The sequence below is a fragment of the Phragmites australis genome, chromosome 8, assembly GCF_958298935.1.
Source record: "Phragmites australis chromosome 8, lpPhrAust1.1, whole genome shotgun sequence".
NCBI classification, from domain to species: Eukaryota; Viridiplantae; Streptophyta; class Magnoliopsida; order Poales; family Poaceae; genus Phragmites; species Phragmites australis.
The window spans coordinates 13,262,011-13,284,316 of record NC_084928.1 but is presented as its reverse complement, the minus strand read 5'-3'; the positions used below and the strand labels follow the sequence as shown (position 1 = coordinate 13,284,316).

Sequence of the window (22,306 nt, the reverse complement as noted above, 5' to 3'; positions counted from 1 at the left end):
CTATTTTTTTATATAAAAAATTAGGTGATGACTCTGAGCCGTCGAATCATGATCCAACGCCCCTTGTTCGTCTTCAACCTCCAGCCATCTCCACCCGCCTCCTACCTCACCACGTCGATGCCTCCCGCCGTCGGATCCTCACCCCCACCTTCCACCCTCCTTCACCTGTCTCCAGCGGCGCTCTCGCCATTGGATCTGCTGCTGCTCCCGCCATCAAATCTGTTGTCGTTGCTTGCTACCACACTAACCTGGCTCTGTCGGTCTGTCTCAGCTCACCCTTGCACGTAGCCGATGGTGTCCCCACCACCACACCACTCTGCCACTACGCTCGCCTCCTCCGCCGGGCTGGCCTATCGCCACCGACCTTCCTCTAAACTTGCCGCCCACCGGGAATCCGTCGTTGACAACTTGAAGCCCTAACCTCCGCTGCTAACCCATCGTCTGATCACACTCCTAAATTTTAAGCATTTGAATTTTAGAAAGCGTGCCTTAATTGTCATGTGCTTGTGGGTTAGTAGGTAGAGGTAAGCATGGCGAACCACGCCGTCTCATATGAATGAAAAATTGTGTGCTCTTCTACCTTGTGGATGTGTTTTGGACCTTTGCTCATCAAAGCAAGGCAAGCTGCTGTCCATCCTTCATGGTTCCATTTCCCCTTTTCTTTCCTCTTTCTCCGAAGTGGCGAAGTCGAGGAATTAAATAATTAATCCTATATAAAGGAGCTTGATCCAAAGTAACGTGGAACTCTATCTAGTGACGATGGGCTGAATCAGGGGCCGAGGAGGAGGAGGTTGATTCAACGGTGACATTGATGTTGCTAGCTTTCATATTATAGATTTCAAAACGTTTGCTCTGAAATGAGAGAATCAATCATTATAGCTAACCACCACCTTTCCACCTCGGTGTGTACCTCGGCACACCAAGGTGTCTGATACTTATGTCGAGGTGTCTAATAACGGGTGGACTTGGTCAAGACCGCCGCCATGTAGGCAGATCATGACTCTTAATCCAAGTTAAGGGGTTATTTAAGTTGGTATGACTAGTTCGGTGGACTAAATCGAGTCAACATTTTTTCAGGGGGCTAGTTGGACAAATGGAATTGTTGGGAGTAAAATGGATTTTTTTTTTCATTTTCAAAACACGGCACATTGTCCATCGTTTCTTTTCCCGGTCTAAACAAAAAAGCGTGTCCTTTCGCGCCATTGGAAACCGGACAGGTGGGGTCAGCCCAACTTACACGCACATCTGGCCCATCTTCAAATCCCCTCCTTCCCATGGCCCATCTCCATTATTCTCTCCCTTTCCCCACTTCCCGGTCCCGGCCGCCACCTCTCTTGTCTATTCTTCCGTCTCCGGCCTCTCCGCCCCGCAATAAAAAACCCTAGACCAAAACCCCCGAAGCACGCCGCTCCCTCTCGCCACCGCTACCTCACCGCGCGATCCCATTTCGAAACCAAAAGGGGGTGCTCGTACTGAGCTCTGCGCGGCACCCGAACCCTAGGAGGCGTCGGCGTTTCCGATGGCATCGGGTGCGGCGGACGGCGACCAGCGCTGGCTGGTGGAGTGCCTGACGGCCACGCTCGACACCGCGCGCGACGTCCGCGCCCTCGCCGAGGAGTCGCTCCGCCAGGCTTCCCTCCTCCCCGGTTGGCCACCCTGCACCCACCCTCTTTTTCTCGGCGATGCGATGATTGACTTGTAATTGTTGCAGTATCGAACAATTTAGCATCGCGCGTTAGCCGGAAGCTGCTTTTGCTCGAATTTTTGGCCACGCTGTAGTAACATTTTGGCGGCAGAGGCTGTGAGCGTGCAATTCACTAATTGTAGGTGAAGGATCCCCCTAGGCTGTGAACAATTGGTTCGGAAATGATTGTTTAGGCCTTGTTTGGAACCGCAGCATGCCCTGCTCCCCTGCGTGCTATTGTTGGCCTAGTTTGGAGTGCACTGGTGCACCGTTTCTCTGCTTGCTAAGGGTCTGAGGTTATGCTGCTGTGCTATGCTGTATGCGCTACTGTTCCAAAGGTGATCGTCAGATTCCTTTTCAAAAGCAATAAAACTTTTCTATGTTTTGATGTAATAGCTACCTGAAAACATCATTCCCCTCCTGGGAGTCACAACAGAAAAAAATCATAAGTACCTGTACTGTATTTCACAGCACAACATGACAACCAATGGACTGGCCCTGCGTACTGAATGACAGTTTCGTTGATGCTGCTTTACATTCTGTTAGGACTTAAGTGGTGATGCTTTTTCTAGCTCAGGGAAAGTGATTGATCTGAGCATCATTTGTGCCCATGACCTTGAGTTGTAGTTAACTAAGACGAGTAGAATTAGGACATCATTGCAAAAATTGGCCCTACAGTTTGTTTTTTGTAGCATCCTGACCAACCTGCTCAATTTCAGTGTGCTTTAATGTTCTTGCTCTGTTAGTAATTAGCCTCTGAGCTTAATAATCCTTTGGGAACCCAGCTGCTGGGGAAGTAATTTCAATCATCACCATTTTGTGACAGATAAAGTGCTAGTTTTTCCCCTAACCTCCTATTAGCTGACAATAGCCTGGTTTTGCTGTAATGTTTTCCAAGGATATGGAGCCGCCCTTACAAAGGTTACAATCAACAAAGAGATCCCGTTCGGTTTACGTCAGATATCCTTGCAGCCATTTATTCGCACTTACTTTTATATCACAACTCCATAGTGCATGCTGTATTTAGTCAAATATCTTTCATGCATTGTGCTAGCTTTTGTTTTTATTGTTCCTTCACTACCTGCTACCTAGCTGCTGTCTTGCTAAAGCAGTTCATCAAGCAGCATTGGCAGGAAGATGAAGAGAATTTTGTGCCCCCTGTTGTTTCCACTCCAGAAAAGGTACCATCATCTACTTTTAATACTTTGTATGTGTCAAAATTTGACTCGAGTGAGAACTTCCCCCTGATGCTTTTTTTCCTTTGCTTCCTTGGTTTGCCAAATATATGGAAGCAATTGCATTTTATTCTTTTCAACAAGTAATGAGTTCACAGTTTAGAAAGTTACAAGTTATCAAGATTACCAGATTGGGGAACACTACCCACATTTGTGGAATAAATGTTAAAATATATGCAACGTAGACCAATCATTTTCTTTCCTATGACACCTGGGACATTTCATTTCAACCTTTTATTCTTGGAATTGATGCTAACTTTTTATGAGTGCTGTAGGGAAGGCTCCTACTGATTAAGTTTTGAATATAATAAAAAGTGCTATATACAGTGAGACGTTACGAGCCTAACTAGGGGCCCAAGGAAAAGAGAGATGATCGGTTTGATGCCATCACCCATCTAGACAGTTCTGCATAAGGGCTCTTGAGCAACGCTTTTGCTTTATACAAAGCAAGATTAAGCTCCTTGGATTCCTTTCTCCAGTCCGGCAGAGACATCACTCCATTTGTGAATAGGGTGTTTTCCTGTGCACCCAAATAGTCCATCAACTATGATGATCTCACTTGGGCACCCGATGTTGTAATTAATGCTATTGTTCTGCTATACTGTATGTTACAGGAGCAATAGAGTACCGCGTAAACTCTTAAATTTTCATGCTGTTGTGTACCTGTGCTGTATCTAAATTTCATTGTTCTCAATGTTATTTTGCTTCAGGTGGTTATACGGCAGCTCCTGCTTACCTCATTGGATGATTCTCATGGGAAGATTCGTACCGCTATTAGCATGGCTGTAGCAGCTATTGGGCAACAAGATTGGCCTGAAGACTGGCCTGAGTTACTTCCCCTTCTCTTAAAGTTAATAGGTGACCAAAGCAACGGCAATGGAGGTAGATATATAAGTTTTATTTTGCTTTGCAATACCTTTAAACGAGGGTATACAGCTGTCCTAGGTGTGTATTTGTGGTCCTGGAGCTTAAACACAATGCTCTCTGTGCTTTAGAAATTGCTTTGGTTGCACTAACAGGTTCATGTATGATTGATATTTCCTACTGCATTCATAAAAAATAGCCAAGTAGTTGTGTCACCGATCCATCCCGAGCAAGGGTCTCGAAGAACTATACCCCTTTCAACACCGCGTTTTTTCAGATGGGTTTACTGCATATCATGTCCCTGTCATCATCCCACATTCCTGATACCTTTGCTTTGGAGTGTCAGTGCAGTCTAAATCTAGAAAATTTCATCTTATGATGCTCTCATGGCTCAAGCATCCTGTTTATACCTGTATTTTGTCCTGAAGTACTATTTGATGAAATTATTTACTATTCTAATTTTATGAGTTTAGTAATTTCCTATTATAATATTCAACTTTCGTTTTGCAGTTCGTGGAGCATTAAGATGCCTAGCCCTTCTGTCTGATGATCTAGACGATACATGTGTTCCAAAGTTAGTGCCAGAGCTATTCCCATCATTGTATAGAATAATATCATCCCCTCATGTATGTTCAGATTAGCTCTTCTAGTATTCCTGTGTTCCTGTTTTCCATTTCCTTTTGAAAATAGTTAAGGAGACAATGTCATTTGCTCTTGCTCATGGATAACAGCTGTATGAAAATTCTCTTCGCGCAAAGGCTCTTGCAATAGTCCATTCATGTATTTCCATGCTTGGATCAATGAGTGGTGTTTATAAGGTAGGTTATTTGTTGCCTATTATTGAGTTCTTTTTGTTGTTTGTCACATTGTGAAAGCTGAGGTGATTTCTAATGCAGAGAGATACAGTCATTTTGATGACTTCAGTGCTTGATCCACTTATAGAGCAATTCTCCATTATTCTAAATTCTCCAGTGCAGTCCCAAAATCCTGATGACTGGAGCATGCAGATGGAGGTATATACATCATATAACCTATCTTCTAAGACTGAAAGCATGCTTCACTGATATTTAGTAGTGATTCTTATGCTTGTCTTATCCTCAGGTGCTAAAATGTTTACTTCAGCTTGTCCAGAACTTTCCTAGACTACCTGAAGCTAAAATTTCTGGCTAGTATACATACATCATATTTTGCATATCAGCTGCTCTTAGACCTTTTATTTCCTGATAAAATGAATAATTTGCACAGCCATTCTTGCACCGCTGTGGCAGACATTTGTTTCATCATTCAAGATCTATCACCTGTCATCCATTCAAGGCTCAGAGGATTTATATACTGTTGACTACGATTCTGATGGTAGTGAAAGAAGTCTCGAGTCTTTCGAGATTCAGGTAATTCTTTCCATTCCCTGTTTGCTGATACTTTCTTTTCTACTTTAATCTTTTAACTTCTACTGGAGTCTATTTGCTGCCTTTTCTTGACGTTCTCATCTTTTTATAGTTATTTGAGCTATGGACAACAATTGTGGGGAATTCTAGATTAGCTAAGGTATGCCTTTTTAATGATTGTTTTGTGCATCATGTTTTTGTATTGATTTTCAATGTTGTTCCACTAGGTTATCGGCGGGAATACCAAGGAGCTAGCATACTATACTATAGCCTTTCAACAGATAACTGAAGAACAGGTACTAACTGGCTGAACCACTAAATATACATGCAATACCTTTGTTCTTTTTTGGATGATGTTTTGGACTGGTGCACTCTTATTATGGATAAACACAAGCGGACCACATGCACCTATTAAATCATGTCTCTCACTACCTCATTTATTGTTTGGTGTTCCCTAAACCAGACATGTTTAATCCTAGTGGCCAAAGAACAAAGAGATTGAACTTTGTACAATGCAGTGTACACTTAATAAGTTGTTAATTTAGGGTGATGTAGTTATGTTTCTTCTCGAAATGTCATTTAAGATAGAGCGGAGGGAAGTATAGAGTGGAGATAGTATACATCTCGTGAACAGTTTGTGTATTAGTCATTCTGCATATTTCCTTTTTTGTTTTTCTCCCTAACGGTTATGCATTTCATTTGCTTTGTTATGCTAGGTGCAAAGCTGGTCACGTGATGCTAACCAGTATGTTGCTGATGAAGATGATGTTACTTATAGCTGTCGTGTGTCTGGTACAAACTGCATTATAGCTTCCTTTGCTAACTTGGTTGGCTTTATTAAAAGTGCAATTTTGCTTACCAGTATGTTGTTTTTTCTAAGAACATAAAAATCGATAGGAGGAACAATAAATACAGGCTGCATCTATCAAACAATGAATGTAGTAAATATCTGTTACTACTGTCTTGCATCTATCAAACAATAAATACTGACTGCGTTGCAAAAGACACCCTTATAATCTACTCTTCAGTAGGAACCTGTCAGTCACTCAGTTGCAATACTTCCTCACATCTTCTTTGTTTTCAGGGTCACTTTTGCTGGAAGAGATAGTAACTGCTTATGAAGATTGTGGAATTGACTCCATTTTGGAAGCTTCACAGACGTGTTTTCGTGAATCACAAGAATTGAAACAAGCTGGTTCTGCTGACTGGTGGAGAGTGAGTTTTTAGTTTATAAATATAAAAGTAAGCACTTCAGTTTTCATGTGGCAGCTGGCTTATGTAATGCAGCATTTTTCTTGTGGCAGCTGCATGAAGCATCACTTTTTGCGCTAGGTTCACTGTCAGAACAGTTGTGTGAAGCACAGGTTGGTTTTACTTTGTTCTTTTGTTCTGCTGAACAGTTCATTAACTCAACTATTTTTCTGTTGGTGTTTGGTGCAAGAAGCTACTCCTTTTGGTAAAAGAAGTCTCATCATTTTTGAGTTTAAGGTTTTCATCATCTAAAGTTGGCCATTAGTTTTACTGTGATATATTTTTAACACAAAGCAAAATTATGATGACATGAATTTTATTGATGAAGAATTAGTTGATATCATTTGGACACACCATATTTAAATAATGACAAATATAATTGTTCAAAGACCTAAGCTGTTGACCCCATACGCTGGCCTTTAAACTTTTTTCTTTCTTTTTGAGTCCAGAAGTAGCATTTGCATGTATGCCCTTGAGCGGATAAAGCCAAATTTCCTAGAAAGAAACTACCTGAATTTTATAGCACAACATGCGGACACTTAGTTCAGCTTGCCTTTACATTGCCTTGTACAGTTGTACCACTGGTTTGGCAGCCTAGATGTTGCGTTGCTGCAGTCTGCTTAGCTTGCTTGGGATTCACTGTGGTTCAACTTGCCATGACCATTGTTGTGACTTGTGGGAAATTCCCATTCCTGCTCGTGAGAGTGGTTGGATAGCTACAAGTCTACAATGTATATGGTAGGGACTAGGGAAGCGGTTATAGTTGTGTTTTTAAAATGTTCTATATGGTGGTTATGGAAGTGCGTCATGGGGGCCCGGACTATGCAATACATTATTTTTGTTCCTTTTTTTTGAGCACCAGTCAATGTATGCTATATTACCTTGCATGGATGTTCCAACTGGCAGATTTTACAGTCCATGTCATCTCTCTGTCTGCAAAACTAAAGGAAACACCTAACTGCAACATTCTTTTGCATAGTATAAAAGCTTATAATTCTCTATGCAAATGAAGTGGCTTATCGCTCTCACAGGCAAAGTACAGGGGTCTCTACTGCAATTTCTTTTTTTCAAATGATGAAAACCTTATTCATAACGTGCTTTTTGCTGTTTAGGATTCTGGTTTCACAAAATACAATGTGCGTGATTTACTTGAGAAAATGCTAACTGACATTGTGGGAACAGGTATCTTTCTTTTCTACAGAGTGTAGAATTTTTGTGTCCCTGTTTCATTACTGATCTTCTGATTTTTAGGGGTGCATCAGTACCCATTTCTCCATGCACGTGCATTCTCCATTGTGGCTAAGTTCTCTTCAGTGGTAAGCTTTCTTTTATTTTTCCTGCTTTTGTTTTTCATATTTTTAGAAAACTGAGTTGGAATAACATGTCAGATAAGTAAGGGAGTCAGTGAACAATATCTATGCAATGCTGCTCAAGCAATTGCCTCAGATGTGTAAGACCATTAGTTCTTTTATCTTATAATTCCTGACACAATGCACATGGAGAACGTCGCATTTATCTGTGAGTTATTTACTTGGCAGGCCACCCCCAGTTAAAGTTGGTGCTTGTAGGGCATTAGCCCAACTTTTGCCAGAATCTAATCAGGATTTGATTCAGCCCAGCATTATGGGCATACTCTCATCTCTTGTCGATCTTCTGCGGCAGGTAATTTTAGTGTAAATATTACCTATCATGATTTTTTAAGGACATGACTACATGGGATTTTTACAGGCATCTGATGAAACGCTGCATCTTGTTCTCGAAACCCTCCAATCAGCCATCAAATCTGGTGTGTCAGTACGTTTGTCAATGCATTATGTAGAAAAAAGTCATATAATATTGATGTTTGAGTTTTGGTCTGGTAATTTTCCACCTGATATGTAGGTGGAGAACAATCAACTTTAATTGAGCCCATCATTTCCCCTATCATACTAGATGTTTGGGCTCAACACATTGCTGACCCATTCATCAGTATTGATGCTGTAGAAGTGCTAGAGGTACGTTCTTGTCAGAACTAGATAGTCCTACTCCCATCCAGTTTTTTTTTCTTTCTTTTTAACTGGTTATTCACATATGTAAGTATCCGACTAATTCAACTTCATTTTTAGCACACATGATCAGTAATGTACGCCAAGAAACTTGTGATGTTGTTATTGGTACATCAGCTAAGGCCTGAGTTCCTTGCATATACTCAAATGTTTCTAGAACCATCATGTCCAGAGATCCTTTATATTGCAAAAGGGAGTTGACCAAAATTAGAATTGTTGGATGAATCTGTTAGGAATAGCAACTTGTATTCCCTGAAGGCCCTGGGTCAGTATATATACACATGTACAGGTGGCAATATGCAAATAATTCTTTATAGTCTGAGGATATTACACAGAACAATATATATATATATATATATAATAGAATCAATGTTGATGTATATTTGGTTTTGATATCTTTTTTCTTCTCTAATACTAATTACTGTTGATGAGCATGCTACTGTGACCTCTAAGGAAAACTGTGGCTTTTCATGATTGTTTTCTGTCATAGCTTGTTTCTCTATGCAATATTTTAGGTTATTCCTCAAAGTTTTACCTGTGTAGCTTTCATCATTTTTCGAAAGAATGCTGTACAAATCTTTTCGTCTTTTGAACTCCTTAAAGTTACACTTAACATGGTATCTGTTAAGGGTATAATAGTCAAGGGTATTAGAGTAATCTCCTAATCCCAGGGTTTCCCTCGTGTACGTCTATATATAGTGCCCCTTAGGCCCCAATGTAATTATTCACCATTTTTGCAATCTATACAAAGTTAACATGGTATCCAGAGCATTGGTTTTCTAGATCCGAAATTTGCTTCCGCTCTACTGCCTCGGGAGGAGCAATCTCCACTCTCGGGAGCGGCAACCTGAACCTTATTGGCCGTCGCCTGCTGTCTTCATGTCGGGATCCGGCCACCGTCACGGCCGTGCATTGTCACCTCCGTTAGGCCGCCGTTGCGGTTGCCATTAAGAGGTTCTCGCTGCTAGATATATATATTGTTCTGTGTAATATCCTTAGACTATAAGAGGTTATTTGCATATTGTCACTTGTATGTGTATATATACTGACCCAGGGTCTTCATGGAATACAAGTTGCTATTCATAATATGGTATTAGAGCTAGGTTTTTTTAGGGACGTAGCAACTTGTCCCGATCTAGATCTATTCCACCCCGTACCTCTTCCCGTTAGCTTCTCCCCTGGCTACTGCATCTCGGTTGCCTCCCTTCGCCCTCCTGGCTGCCTCTTGTCCTTAGTTGAGCCGCCTTAACCCGATCCGACCGGATCTGCCTGACCCGGCCGGATCCGTGGGCCTCTTGTCGTCGACACGCTTCCCCTGGACCCATCGACCCCTCTGCTGACGTCGCGGCGTGCAACCTCTACTGTCTGGCCCCGCCAGCCTCAGGGCGACCCTGCGTTGGGTGAAACTGCCCGTCTCTGCTCAGATCTCACACCGATGCGCCCCCTTAGCTGCCGTTGCATCGTGCGGCCCTGCACCGGTCAGATTTCCCCACTACCTTTCCGCCTGACCTCCACTGAGGTGGTCTGTTGCTCCCGCACCGCCCTATTGTCGTTGACCTACGTCTCCTACCGCGTGTTGTCCGAGCCGTTGGCCTGTCTCCTGTGCTGCCTCTCCGCCACCTCGCATCTGCTCTGTAACACCTTGCGAATGTTAGCAATAAGCCTTGATGTGTGCAGATTTCCAGCTAGCAGATTAGGGAGAATAATAGCCATTTAAAGCAGTAATGGCTGTAGTTATTTGCTGTTTGAACCAGGAATTTTCAGCTAGCAGATTAGGGAGAATAATAGCCAATTAAAGCAGTAATGGCTGTAGTTGTTAGTTGATTGACCCAAGCCATATTGTAGTTGTCAGCAGTGTATAAATAGAGAAGAAAACAAAAAAGGTAGCAAGCCATTGCAGCACAAAAAATATCACTGCTAGTGTACGTGTCTTGGGTGAGTTCCTGGGTTACCCGTGAGGCTGTAGGCCTTTCAATTGGTATCAGTAGGGTGTCATGGCGGGTGAAGATGGCCCTTCTGCAGATCCTGCGCCTGTGGTACAGCATGTGGTGAGAGATGTCGGAGGCGCGTACCCGCTGCTGACCAAGCACAACTACGCTGAGTGGTCGGTGATAATGGAGGTGATGCTTGAAGCCCGCGGCCTCTAGGAGGCTGTGGACAAGGGCGGCATGGACAGGGTCGACGACAGGTTGGCAATGGAAGTCCCGCCGGATATGGTCACCTCCCTTGCAAAGAAGACGATGAAGGAGGCCTGGAACGCGATCAAGACGATGCGCATCGGCTTCGAGTGCTCTCGCAAGGCGACTGCCCAGAAGGTGAGGAAGGACTACGAGGCGATCTCCTTCCGCGACAGCGAGTCAATCGACGACTTCACCATGCGCCTCACCGGGATCTTCCACCAGCCGGAGATACTCGGTGATCCGGTCGATGACACCAAGGTCGTGGCCTTTACCTGCGGGTTGTCCCACCCAAGTTCGCGCAGATCGCGCTCTCCATCGAGACGCTCCTCGACATCTCAACGCTGACGATCGAGGAGGTCATGGGACGGCTCAAGGCGGCGGAGGACCGCCTCGACCCGGACCAGGTGCTGTTGCTCACGGAGTAGTGGCTTGCGCGCCAGAAGGAAAGGCGAGCTAGCGAGGGGGGCTCGCGGTCTGTCAAAGGCGACGACAAAAATCGTCGCTCATGGCTCACGCAAGAAGGGCGCAGCTGATGGCAAGAACACTGCCCGCAACGACGACCGCGACGCCTGCCGCAATTGCGGGCGTATCGGTCACTGGGCTCGTGATTGCCGCCAGCCCAAGCGAGGTCAGGCGCACCTCATGCAGGAGGACGACTACGAGCTTGCGCTACTGTTGGTGCAGGTCTGCGCGCTGAGCGACGACACCGCGTCAGCGTTGACAACAGTTCACCTTGATGAACCGCGAGCGCAGGCGTTCCTCGGCGAGGCGGACGCCGATGAACTCCAGGAGGGATGGTACCTCGACACCGGCGCCACCAGCCTCATGACGGGCCGCATCGACGTCTTCACCAAGCTTGATCGCGCGGTACAGGGAATGGTATGCTTCGGCTACGGATCGCTCGTCGAGATCCACGACTGCTGTTTGCCGAGAACGACGAGCACAAAGGCGCTCTCTGACGTCTACTTCATCTCACGCTGGAAGAACAGCATCATCAGCGTTGGCCAACTCGATGAGTGTGGCTCGAAGGTGTTGATCGAGGATGGCGTGCTGCACATCTGGGATCGCCGGCGCCAGCTCATCGCCAAGGTGAACCGCGGGCGGAATCGGCTCTACATCCTACGCCTCAACGTCGCGCCCCCCATCAATCTCGCGGTGCAGCACAACGACGACTCGTGGCGCTAGCACGCCCGTTACGGCCACATTAGCTTCGACACGCTGCACCAGCTTGGCCTCCAGGACATGGTGCGTGGTCTTCTGTGGCTAGAACACGTGGAGCAGCTCTGCGACACTTGCGTCATGACGAAGCATCGCCGAGCCCCGTTCCCAGCCAAGGAGAAGTACCGCGTAGAGGTCGTCCTAGACCTCGTCCAAGGCGAACTCTGCGGCCCCATCACGCCGGCGACGCCAGGCGGGCGCCGCTATTTTTTGTTGTTGGTAGATGATGCCAGCCGCTACATGTGGCTGGCACTTCTCACAGCAAAAAGTGATGCTGTAGCGGCCATCACGAAGTTCCAAGTTGCTGCAGAGGTGGAGAGCGGGTACAAGCTCCACGTTCTACGCACGGACAATGGCGGCGAGTTCACCTCCGTTGAATTCGCGCGCCACTGCGAGGACCACGGCGTGCAGCGGCACTTCTTTGCGCCGTACACACCGCAACAAAACGACGTGGTGGAGAGGAGGAACCAGACCCTCCTCACCACCGCACGCGCCCTCCTGAAATAGCGGAAGATGCCTGCAGAATTTTGGAGGGAGGCTGTGACCACGGCTATCTACCTCAATCGGACGCCGACGAAGAGTATTGATGGCGGACGCCATTTGAGGCGTGGCACGGGTGCAAGCTAGCGGTAATCTACTTGTGTACATTCGGGTGTCTTGATTATGTAAAGGATACACGACTAGGCTTGTGGAAGCTCGATGACCGCAGCATCTTGATGGTCTTCATCGGCTATGAGGATGGCTCCAAGGCGTACCGCATGCTCGAGCCTCGGTCCCGGCGCGTCCACATCTCCCGCGACGTCGTTTTTGACGAGGACGTCGACTGGGACTGGGAGGCGGTGCTGCAAGACGGTGGAACAGCCACACCTAACTTCCATGTGGAGGCAGTGGTCAACTATATCCACCCAGGCATGTTGGCTCCGTACGCAGGCAGGGCAGAAGGCGCTTATCCTGCTGCGTCGGCGCCCACAGGGGTGATCTCGTCGCCCACACCCGTAGGGGCGTCCTCCGCGGAGGACCCACCCGCAGGTCCGCCCGTGGGCCGCACATCGACAGCGCTCGCAGGGTCGTCGGACCCCCTTGTAGGCGGCGTAGACGTGCCCTTCTCGTCTGTAGGGGCAGGGGCCACGCCCGCAGGGGCGGCGACTGCACCCGCAGGAGCTCGTCTCGAGCCTGTCTTCCCCGCAGAGGCAGCCCCCACATCCGCGGGGACGGATCTAGCGCCAACCTCGCCCGCTGTCGTGTCGTCCACGCCCACAGGGGCTTCCCCTGCGGTGGCCTCGCTCTTGGAGTTCTTCTCTCCTCCTCCAAACAACTCTAACAGGCTGGATACGTACCACGACTCCCCTCTCCGTTATCGTTGCATCGACGACGTGCTTGGAGGGGGAGAGGCACCAGGCCTTGCCAATTGCATCGTCGATGGCGAGGGACTGCTGTTGATCAGCAAGGATGGAGAGCCGTGCTCCTTCGCTGAAGCAGAGCATGATCCAGCATGGCAGGCGGCCATGCGCGAGGAGATGTGGACTCCATCGAGCAGAACGGGACATGGTCGCTGGTGGAGCTTCCTCATGGGCATCGACCTATTGGGCTGAAGTGGGTCTTCAAGCTTAAGAAGAACGAGGCAGGAGCAGTGATCAAGCACTAGGCTCGCCTCGTCGCCAAGGGCTATGTGCAGCAATCATGCATTGACTTTGGTGAGGTATTTGCACTCGTTGCTCGTCTTGAGTCCGTTCGGTTGCTGCTAGCTGTTGCTGCGCAAGATGGCTAGCCGGTGCATCACATGGATGTGAAGTTGGCTTTCCTCAACGGTGATTTGGGGGAGGTGTATGTCGCGTAGCCGCCGGGCTTTGTCGTCGCCGGAGCAGAACAGAAGGCGCTGCGCCTGCAGAAGGCGCTCTACGGGCTGCGGCAAGTGCCGCGGGCTTGGAACGAGAAGCTGCATACGACATTGCGAGCTCTCGGGTTTGAGTAGAGCCCGCATGAGGCGGCGATGTACATGCGTGGCCATGGCGACTCGCTGTTGATCCTTGGGGTCTATGTGGATTACTTAATCATCACTGGATCAGCCGAGGTGGAGATCAACCGCTTCAAGGAGGAGATGAAGGCGAGGTTCAGGATGAGCGACCTTGGGTTGCTCTCCTACTTTGGCATTGAGGTGCAGCAGAGTAGCAGCGGGATCACGCTGTGCCAGGCGCATTACGCCAAGCGCATCCTATAGATGGCGGGGATGCAGGACTGCAACCCTGCGTACACCCCTATGGAGGAGCGGCTCAAGCTGAGCCTTGATAGCACGGTGGCGAAGGTGGACGTCACTCAGTACCGGAGGATAATTGGAAGCCCCCGTTATCTTGTTCACACGTGGGCGGACCTCGCTTTCAGCGTGGGGTACGTGAGTCGCTTCATGGAGCGGCTTATGGAGGAACACATGGCGGCAGTGAAGAGGATCTTACGCTATGTGGCTGGGACGTTAAGTCTCGGTTGCCACTACGGGAGGACAACGGAGGCACGACTTATCGGGTACATTGACAGCGACCTCGCCGGTGATGTTGACACGAGGAGTACATCCGGCGGTTTGTTCTTCTACGGCAATAGCTTGGTGAGTTGGCACGCTCTCAAGCAAAAGGCGGTGGCACTCTCGTCCTGTGAGGTGGAGTATGTTGCTGCCACTACTGCAGCCACACATGCGGTGTGGTTGCCTCGGCTGCTCGGCGACTTCAAGGGGAGGGAAGCCGACACTGTCGAGCTAAAGATTGACAACAAGTCAGCCTTAGCGCTGATACAAAACCCTGTCTTCCATGAACGTAGAAACACATCGATGTGTGCTACCACTTCATCAGGGAGTGCCGGGAAGATGGGAGGATTAGTGCTGATTTCGTCGGCACTAAGGACCAGCTCGCTGACATTCAAACGAAGGCACTTGGGCGAGTCAGATTCTATGAGCTTCGTGCTAAGATTGGAATGGTCAACATCAATTCTAAGTCCACACACAAGGATTAGGGGGAGATTGTTAGCAATAAGCCTTGATGTGTGCAGATTTACAGCTAGCAGATTAGGGAGAATAATAGCCAATTAAAGCAGTAATGGCTGTAGTTATTTGCTGTTTGGACCAGGGATTTTCAGCTAGCAGATTAAAGAGAATAATAGCCAATTAAAGCAGTAATGGTTGTAGTTATTAGCCGATTGACCTAGACCATATTGTAGTGATCAGCAGTGTATAAATAGAGAAGAAAACAAAAAAGGCAGCAAGCCATTGCAACACAAAAAATACCACTGCTAGTGTACGTGTGTCTTGGGTAAGTTCTTGGGCTACCTGTGAGGCTATAGGCCTTTCAGGGAACAGAGCCCTCTTCTCTGTAACAGAGGTAATAGAGCCGACACTGAAATAAAAAAAAGAAAAGAAAAAATTTGCAGCTGCTCGTCGCTTTTCTTTGCGCTCTCGCCATCGCTTGCCGCTTATCTTTACGCTCTCAGCGTCGTTCGTTGCTATTTTTGCGCTCTCGCCGTTGACCGCCGCTCTCTTTTGCGATGTCACCGTCATTTGTCACTTCTTCAGGATGTCAAGCACCGTTTCCATTCCTCGGAGCTCGATGATCTTTGATAGTGCTAACTACCAGGACTTTGCACAACTTATGCGCATTCACATGTGTGGCCTGTCTTTTGGGTATTCTCAGTGGTGACGTTCCTTGTCCGTCTTCCCTTTAGCTTCTGACGAAGCCTGAGCAACCTTTTGTTGACAAAGGAGACAACAATTATTGATGTCGTCGCCGTTGCCTATGAGAAGCATGTCTCTGCCTATCATGAAGCTTTGGAGTTGTATCATGATTGGTTGTTTGATTGTGCTCAGTGGATCGATGATGATGCTTGCGCTGTGTCTATTCTGGTGGCTAATGTGGAGTCCAGAATTTCTTCTGAGATTGTTGGTTTCTTTACTGCCTTTCAGATGTGGACTCACCTTCGTTAGACCTATTAGCCTTTTGGGGATGCTCTCTATCTGTTTGTTGTTCGTCATGAGCAGACTTTTCAGCAAGGTGATGCCATAGTTGATGTGTTCTATGCTCAGATGTTGGCTATGTGGCGTCAGTTGGACTATCTTTGTGTTGCTTGTACCTACTATTGTCAGCGCTGTTTGGATCTGCGTGCTAAACGTGATTTTCGACATCTCGTGAGTTCCTAACTCGCCTTCGTTCGGAGTTTGAGTAGCGTCGGGCTCAGCTGCTTGCATGACATCCCCGTGTCACGCTTGTGGAGGCTCTTACAGAGCTGCGCTCGGAGGAGGCTCGTTTGCGTGGTTCTGGATTGCTGCCACTTCCTTCAGTGTTGGGCTTGATTTGACATATCTCTTCATGCTCGTCGAGTTCAGCATCTCCAAAATCAAGTTTCATATGTGAAGTGCTGAAGGACAACTTGTGAAGGCATTCACATATGAAGAGCAAAGGTACAATTTGTGAAGGCTCGTGGTACTTGCCGAAGTACGGATCATAAAGGCAGTACCCTCGTGTGGAGATCAATTTGTACATCGACATTGTTCAAGACTTGCACGCTTTGACGACATCTTTGATATCGGACTTCGGATGTATCATTTTTTAAAGTCGAATGCTTAGTGACAACTCTTCAAATGCAACACTATTGCATTCACGTTGCATTTGAGGGTGGTGTTAAGGGTATAATAGTCAAGGGTATTAGAGTAATCTCCTAGTCTTAGGGTTTCCCTGATGTATGTCTATGTATAGTGTCCATTGGGCCTCAATATAATTATCCATCATTTGTGCATCTATACAAAGTTAACAATATCTTGGTTTTTAGGCCATCAAGAGTGCTCCAGGATGCTTACAACCGCTTGTGTCCCGGATCCTCCCAGCAATTGGGTCCATTTTACAGAAAGTAAGATGCCAATGCCAGTTTGCACATCACTGCCATTGTTCTTTCTGCATCTACCAGCATTATACAAATCTAATTTCTGGTCGATTTGCTAGCCCAAGATCCAGCCGGATGGACTAGTTGCAGGTTCACTGGACCTCTTGACAATGATACTCAAAGTATGTCTTCTACTTCCTTTTAAGTTCTAAGAAGTTGAAATGCAAAACAGTTCTTGTAAAGTGCTTATGGCTTTTATTTTTCATGAACTTATCACCTTAATCTTAATGCTGCACTGTATATTTCAGAATGCTCCAACTGCTGTGGTTAAAGCAGTCTTTGACACATGCTTTATTTCTACGATTCTAATTGTTCTTGAAAGTGATGACCATGGAGAGATGCAGGTACATGCTGAAACGCAATTCAATTGTTATATTCAGTAGCTAACCTACTTTGTTTGAAGATGTATACCTAATAGTAGCTATTCTCAATTAGAATGCGACAGAATGTTTGGCAGCGTTCATATCAGGTGGTCGGCAGGAGTTGCTTGTCTGGGGTGGTGAACAAGGACGTACACTCAAAATGCTACTTGATGCAGCTTCAAGGTAACTTCAAAAATCTTAGATATCACAGTACCTCCATTAGACAACCATCTTAGTGTTCAAAGGAATATGCAAAAGAAACAAAATGAAGGAGCGATCTTCACCTGATGCTAGGAACTCTTTTATTTCCTCCGTGGCGTAATTCTCACTGCAACAGCAAACTATATGTTTGAAATGGGATTTTCCGGTGAAATCGAAGCATAATTCTTTGTGGTGGATTAAAGGTGTGCCAAAAGGAGTACACGAGAATCTGCATAGTCTCTATACCAGCCTACACCTTGTCCAGATGTTTTAAGTGTTCTTTTTTTTTGGCTGTGTGCTGATTTCATGGTTCAATGGTTTTGCAGGCTTTTAGATCCAGTGTTAGAAAGTTCAGTATCACTCTTTGTTGGAAGCTTTGTTTTGCAACTTATTTTTCATATGCCTTCGCACCTATCTCCATACATACCGGATCTCATTGCTGCTATTGTGAGACGTATGCAAACAAGCAGCATTTCAGGATTGAAAAGCTCGCTTATTGTTATAATAGCCAGACTAGTGAGTTGATCTCTCTCTCTCTCTCTATAGCTTAATTAACTAAGGCGTTAAGTCTCTAGCATTTGTGGTGAAAGACAGCTCTATTTATTTAACCTTGTCCAAGATTGGCCCCCCAGTTCACTTTGGCCAAGTTTGAATGACATGTTTGGATATCTTACACGGTGAAAATGAATAGTTATTTGTTTGAATGATAGTATTTGCAAGTAGGCTTAGCACAGGTAGTAAAATGTTTTATGTTTCTGCTCTATTACATGGCTTTCCAGTAAGCCTGGAATGCTTCTTTGTGCACAGCTTTTGTCTCACAGCGCTCTCCTTTCTGATGACTTAATTTTAATGGAGTATAATCCAGGCATGAGTTTCAGAGCAGTCTCCTTTATCCTGTTGCTTTTGATCTTTCTTGTCTAGTTTGACTCGCTGGATCCGATTGATATCTGTACTTTAGTGCATAGCTGGCCTTGTTATCTTATATGGATCTTATACATGTAACTCTGGATGATATCAGTTGATCAATCAATCTGGATGATATCAGTTGATCAGTGAAATCTAACTATACATGTATGATTTTGTTTACTCCATCTGTAACTAAAAGGTCGCCATAGGAACTGTGGTCAAACTTTTAAATCTCTGACCACAATTGAATTAAAAAAGCTACTGGGTTTTAGCACATGAAATAATGTCATTAGGTTTATTTTGGAAACAAAAATAATTGCATTGTATATAAATATTATGAAAAAAACACTGTTGTAGTCTAGCATTGGAGACTGAAATTAAAAAAACTCACATTTTTTAGTACTTTAAAACATTTGATATCTAAATAAACATCAAAATATTAAAAATAGTATTAAGAAAACTTGTGGTCCAACCAGTAAACCGGTGGTCTGACTGTTGAACCAGTGAACTAGGTTTGATCCCTAGCTCAGTTTCAATACAATGTCTTGAACAAAACTTTGCTTCAGTTAGTGTTCTGTGTTTTGATTCTGTATCATCAATGTACATTTTCTGAAAGAAGAATCCAATCTTATCATCGCATCCTTTTTTTTTTTTTGTACATTGGAGGTGTATACCAGAGGTAAAAAGTCCAACATTTACTGTCTGCCCGCAGGTACATCTGAGTGCACCAAATGTTGATCAGTTCATCAATCTTTTGCTTTCTATCCCTGCCCAGGGTTATGACAATTCACTTGTTTATATTATGTCTGAATGGTCACAACTACAAGGTGAGTGTTCACATGACAGTATCATATAATGATACTGAATTGAGTGTACCTTCTCTTCTGTTTCCCTGGACAAGAAGTTCAATGCTAAATATCTTTTATAGGTGAAATTCAGGGAGCCTACCAGATAAAGGTAACAACAACTGCATTAGGTCTTCTCATGTCTACTCGTCATCCTGAGCTATCAAAGGTTGAAGTTGAAGGGCATCTTATTAAGGTACTATTGCTAAGAATCAGTGTTCAACAGTTAATGCCTTGCCTGAAAAACGTTTCATTGGAGTCTGATCCAGAAACATGCAGACTAATGCAGGTATAACCACACGATCAAAAGCTCGGGTGGCTCCTGATCAATGGACCAAGATACCACTCCCTGCTAAGGTAATAATTGATTATTCACATTTCCACTCCCATCAAAAATTCATATCCAGGAAGGAAGCACTGACGCTACTTGCCAAATTTGGTTGGTAGCCACATCTTGCCAAACTTTGCCACACTTTGAGTTTAGGAAATTTGACCAAATTAGGTGGTGATTTGGTTTGTAACCACACCTGTGACAAGATTCCTTTTCTGCCAACCGGGTCCCACGTGTCAGTTACTTCTGAGTTTAGCGAAGTGTGGTTAAGAACTTGATTACCTGACGTTAAGCAAGTTTGGCAAGGAAATGTGGCACACATTGGCAACCTAGTATACGGACCAAACAGCCCATACACGTGTTCTGTAACTAGGGATGCAAGTTTTGTATTTTTGGGTTATTGGGTCCATCCAAAACTAAAAAAAAATGAACTAGAAATTTACTCCCACGTGATTAAGTTAAGGAAAAAATAAACTAAGTAGTGACGCAGAACTACTCGTTGGATACCCACTTGCATCCCTATCTGTAACTAATGTTCGCTGAGCATTCCTGTGTATGGATTATGCAGATCTTCTCACTGTTAGCAGATACTTTAGCTGAAATTCAGGAACAAATTGGCGGTGGTGGTGATGATGACTGCGAAGAGGTTTTTACACCACATCTCTTATCATTTAAAACTCTAAACTGGAATGCTTGTTTTACAATGATACCAAGTCCAACTATTGGCATTTCAGGATAGTGACTGGGAAGTTCAGAATGGTGACACTGGTATTGCAGATGATATCATATACTCGGGATCAGTTCCTTCAAATGCTAATCCATCAGTTGAACATCTAGATGCAATGGCTAAGGTTTTTGATGAGGTCTGTTAGCAACAAGTCCTGCTACTTTGGTAATTTTATTTACACCTTTATTATATTAACCCCCAATTGTACAACAGGATGACGATGACAGTTATGATGATGATCTGACAAAAACCGACCCTCTTAATGAGGTTTGTCTTCACTGCAAAATTCCGTCATTTAGATAAAATGATGTCAAAGTTGAATAATTCCCTCTTCCTTGCAGGTGAAGCTGTCAGACTTTCTTACAAACATCTTTGTCAACCTGTGGGAGAGTGATCGGCCACTATTTGAGTATCTTTGCCAGGTAAAATTTTATTGACCGACTCCTTTGCATTTGTGAATTGAAATGAAATGTTTCCTGGGTGAAATGTATCAACCCTGCATTAACATTGTAACATGATAAATCGTTTGCAGGGCCTATCAGATTCGCAGAGGTTCGCTGTTGAAAATGTTTTGAGGAAGTAAAGAGTTCTACATGATTGATCTATATTTCTTCACATTAGAGAGAGCCAGCCTTGTAGGCATTGGTGTAATTGTCATGCGTATTATAGTTTTGTAATTTTATTGGTCTAAGATGCGGTCCAGCTCTGAAGTTGGTGGTGTGAGGTTTTGTTAGCCTAGGTCTTTTTATCATCGTTGAATTTTGAGGTGTAACTAGCCATGTCTGCATTGTTGTATTTGATGGGGTGCTGTCGTTGCTGTTTGTATCCATGATTCGTTTGTTGAAGGACAGTAAAAATTATCGGAAGAGTTAAACTCTTCACTCCTGCAGTTGTTAACTCCATTCTACTATCCTTTCAAGAATGTAAGGTCTATTTTGTTTTGAGAAGTCAAACTTTATAAGTTTTGACCAACAGTAGTCAAATTATTTGTATATTTAGTATATAAATTTTGTGTTAATAGAGTTGTATTTTTTTATTTCAAAGTACTTTTAATATGATGTTGGCTTTATAGCAAAAGATAACATATTATAAGAGAAATTAACTGTTAAAGTTTATTTTTGTTTACTTTTTCAAAACAAATACTTTTTATGTTCTTGAAAGGTGGGAGTAGTTTACTAGAGAAGCTTTGTGTTTGTGGACTTAACTATGTGAATTTGTTTAGCTGTGGCTATAAGTGGCTAGATAAAAGGTTCCTTGATTACATTGCATCTTTGTTGGCTTGATTCCTTCTGGTCGTAAATCAAACTGTGCAATTCCTTCTTCATGGCACTTTCATATCTGAAGTGCAAAGCTTTCAAATGATGTATAGTGTGTTTAGAAAACAGAATTCTCGAACTAGGTGAAGCTTCAGTTTCTTTATGAAGCTAGATGACTCATATTTTGATGCGAGATACTGAATTGTACATGTTTAATTAGTATTGATCCGATGTCACACAAAAAAAAAAGAAAGCCGGGGACCTTCGTCTTAGATGGCGTTGTCATGCCTTCACTCCCCATCCCAGCCTTGAGGTCATTGATGCTCTGCTCCAACTCATCGATTCTCAAACCCATTTCATCTCGTGAGCATTAGTTAAGGATTATAGTAATCAAAGGTAGGCAAATTGTATGTAGATATCCCATTGGCAAAGGTGATATAGCAAGATGGAACATCTTCAAAGGTAGATCGCGTAAATGGTGATAACTAAAAATGATTATCGCTAGGACCAAATGGACCTCTACTTCCTGGCTCCACCTATTTACTGAAAATTTGAAATGTCCCAGGCATCAAGCTTAGTACACTCTTCAAGCCTTCAAGATGGTGGAGAAATTGTCATTGCCATATTATGAGCAATGTACTACTGTCATATTATGAGCAATATACTACTGTTACCGACATTACACGGTTTCAGCACTGGCACTTGGATAAAAACTCCTAACTTATGTCCCCAATCAGTCTTTCTTTTTATGATATCCAAATAATGACTACATCAGGAATGGCAGTTTTGTGCTAATACCAGTTGCACTATGATTAATGGACACCAGCAATCTAGTAAAAGCTGTACTATTGATATTTTTAAATAATCCAGAAGCTAAAATAGTAGGGATGTCAATCTTCTAT

At 44.6% G+C, this 22,306-nt stretch overlaps 1 protein-coding gene across 2 annotated transcripts; it reads left to right on the top strand.

Moving 5' to 3' along the window:
* The first annotated feature begins 1,303 nt into the window (after positions 1-1,303).
* LOC133926659 (uncharacterized) lies at positions 1,304-21,045 on the top strand. Of its 2 annotated transcripts, XM_062372678.1 has the most exons (33): positions 1,304-1,646; positions 2,583-2,644; positions 2,773-2,865; positions 3,630-3,801; positions 4,294-4,409; positions 4,515-4,601; positions 4,680-4,796; positions 4,885-4,948; positions 5,029-5,171; positions 5,281-5,328; positions 5,396-5,464; positions 5,885-5,960; positions 6,253-6,383; positions 6,473-6,532; positions 7,532-7,601; positions 7,671-7,735; positions 7,808-7,869; positions 7,958-8,081; positions 8,148-8,205; positions 8,301-8,413; positions 16,666-16,743; positions 16,836-16,898; positions 17,025-17,120; positions 17,212-17,321; positions 17,666-17,855; positions 18,958-19,072; positions 19,174-19,286; positions 19,370-19,447; positions 19,990-20,067; positions 20,156-20,284; positions 20,362-20,415; positions 20,490-20,570; positions 20,681-21,045. In XM_062372678.1, the coding sequence occupies exons 1-33, from the start codon at positions 1,520-1,522 to the stop codon at positions 20,729-20,731; spliced, it is 3,093 nt and encodes a 1,030-aa protein (XP_062228662.1). In that variant the 5' UTR covers positions 1,304-1,519; the 3' UTR covers positions 20,732-21,045. The 2 variants fall into 2 exon arrangements, with proteins under 2 accessions (XP_062228662.1, XP_062228663.1); XM_062372679.1 differs by lacking the exons at positions 1,304-1,646; positions 2,583-2,644; positions 2,773-2,865 and having other exon boundaries at positions 3,656-3,801; positions 4,294-4,357.
* Positions 21,046-22,306: the final 1,261 nt, after the last annotated feature.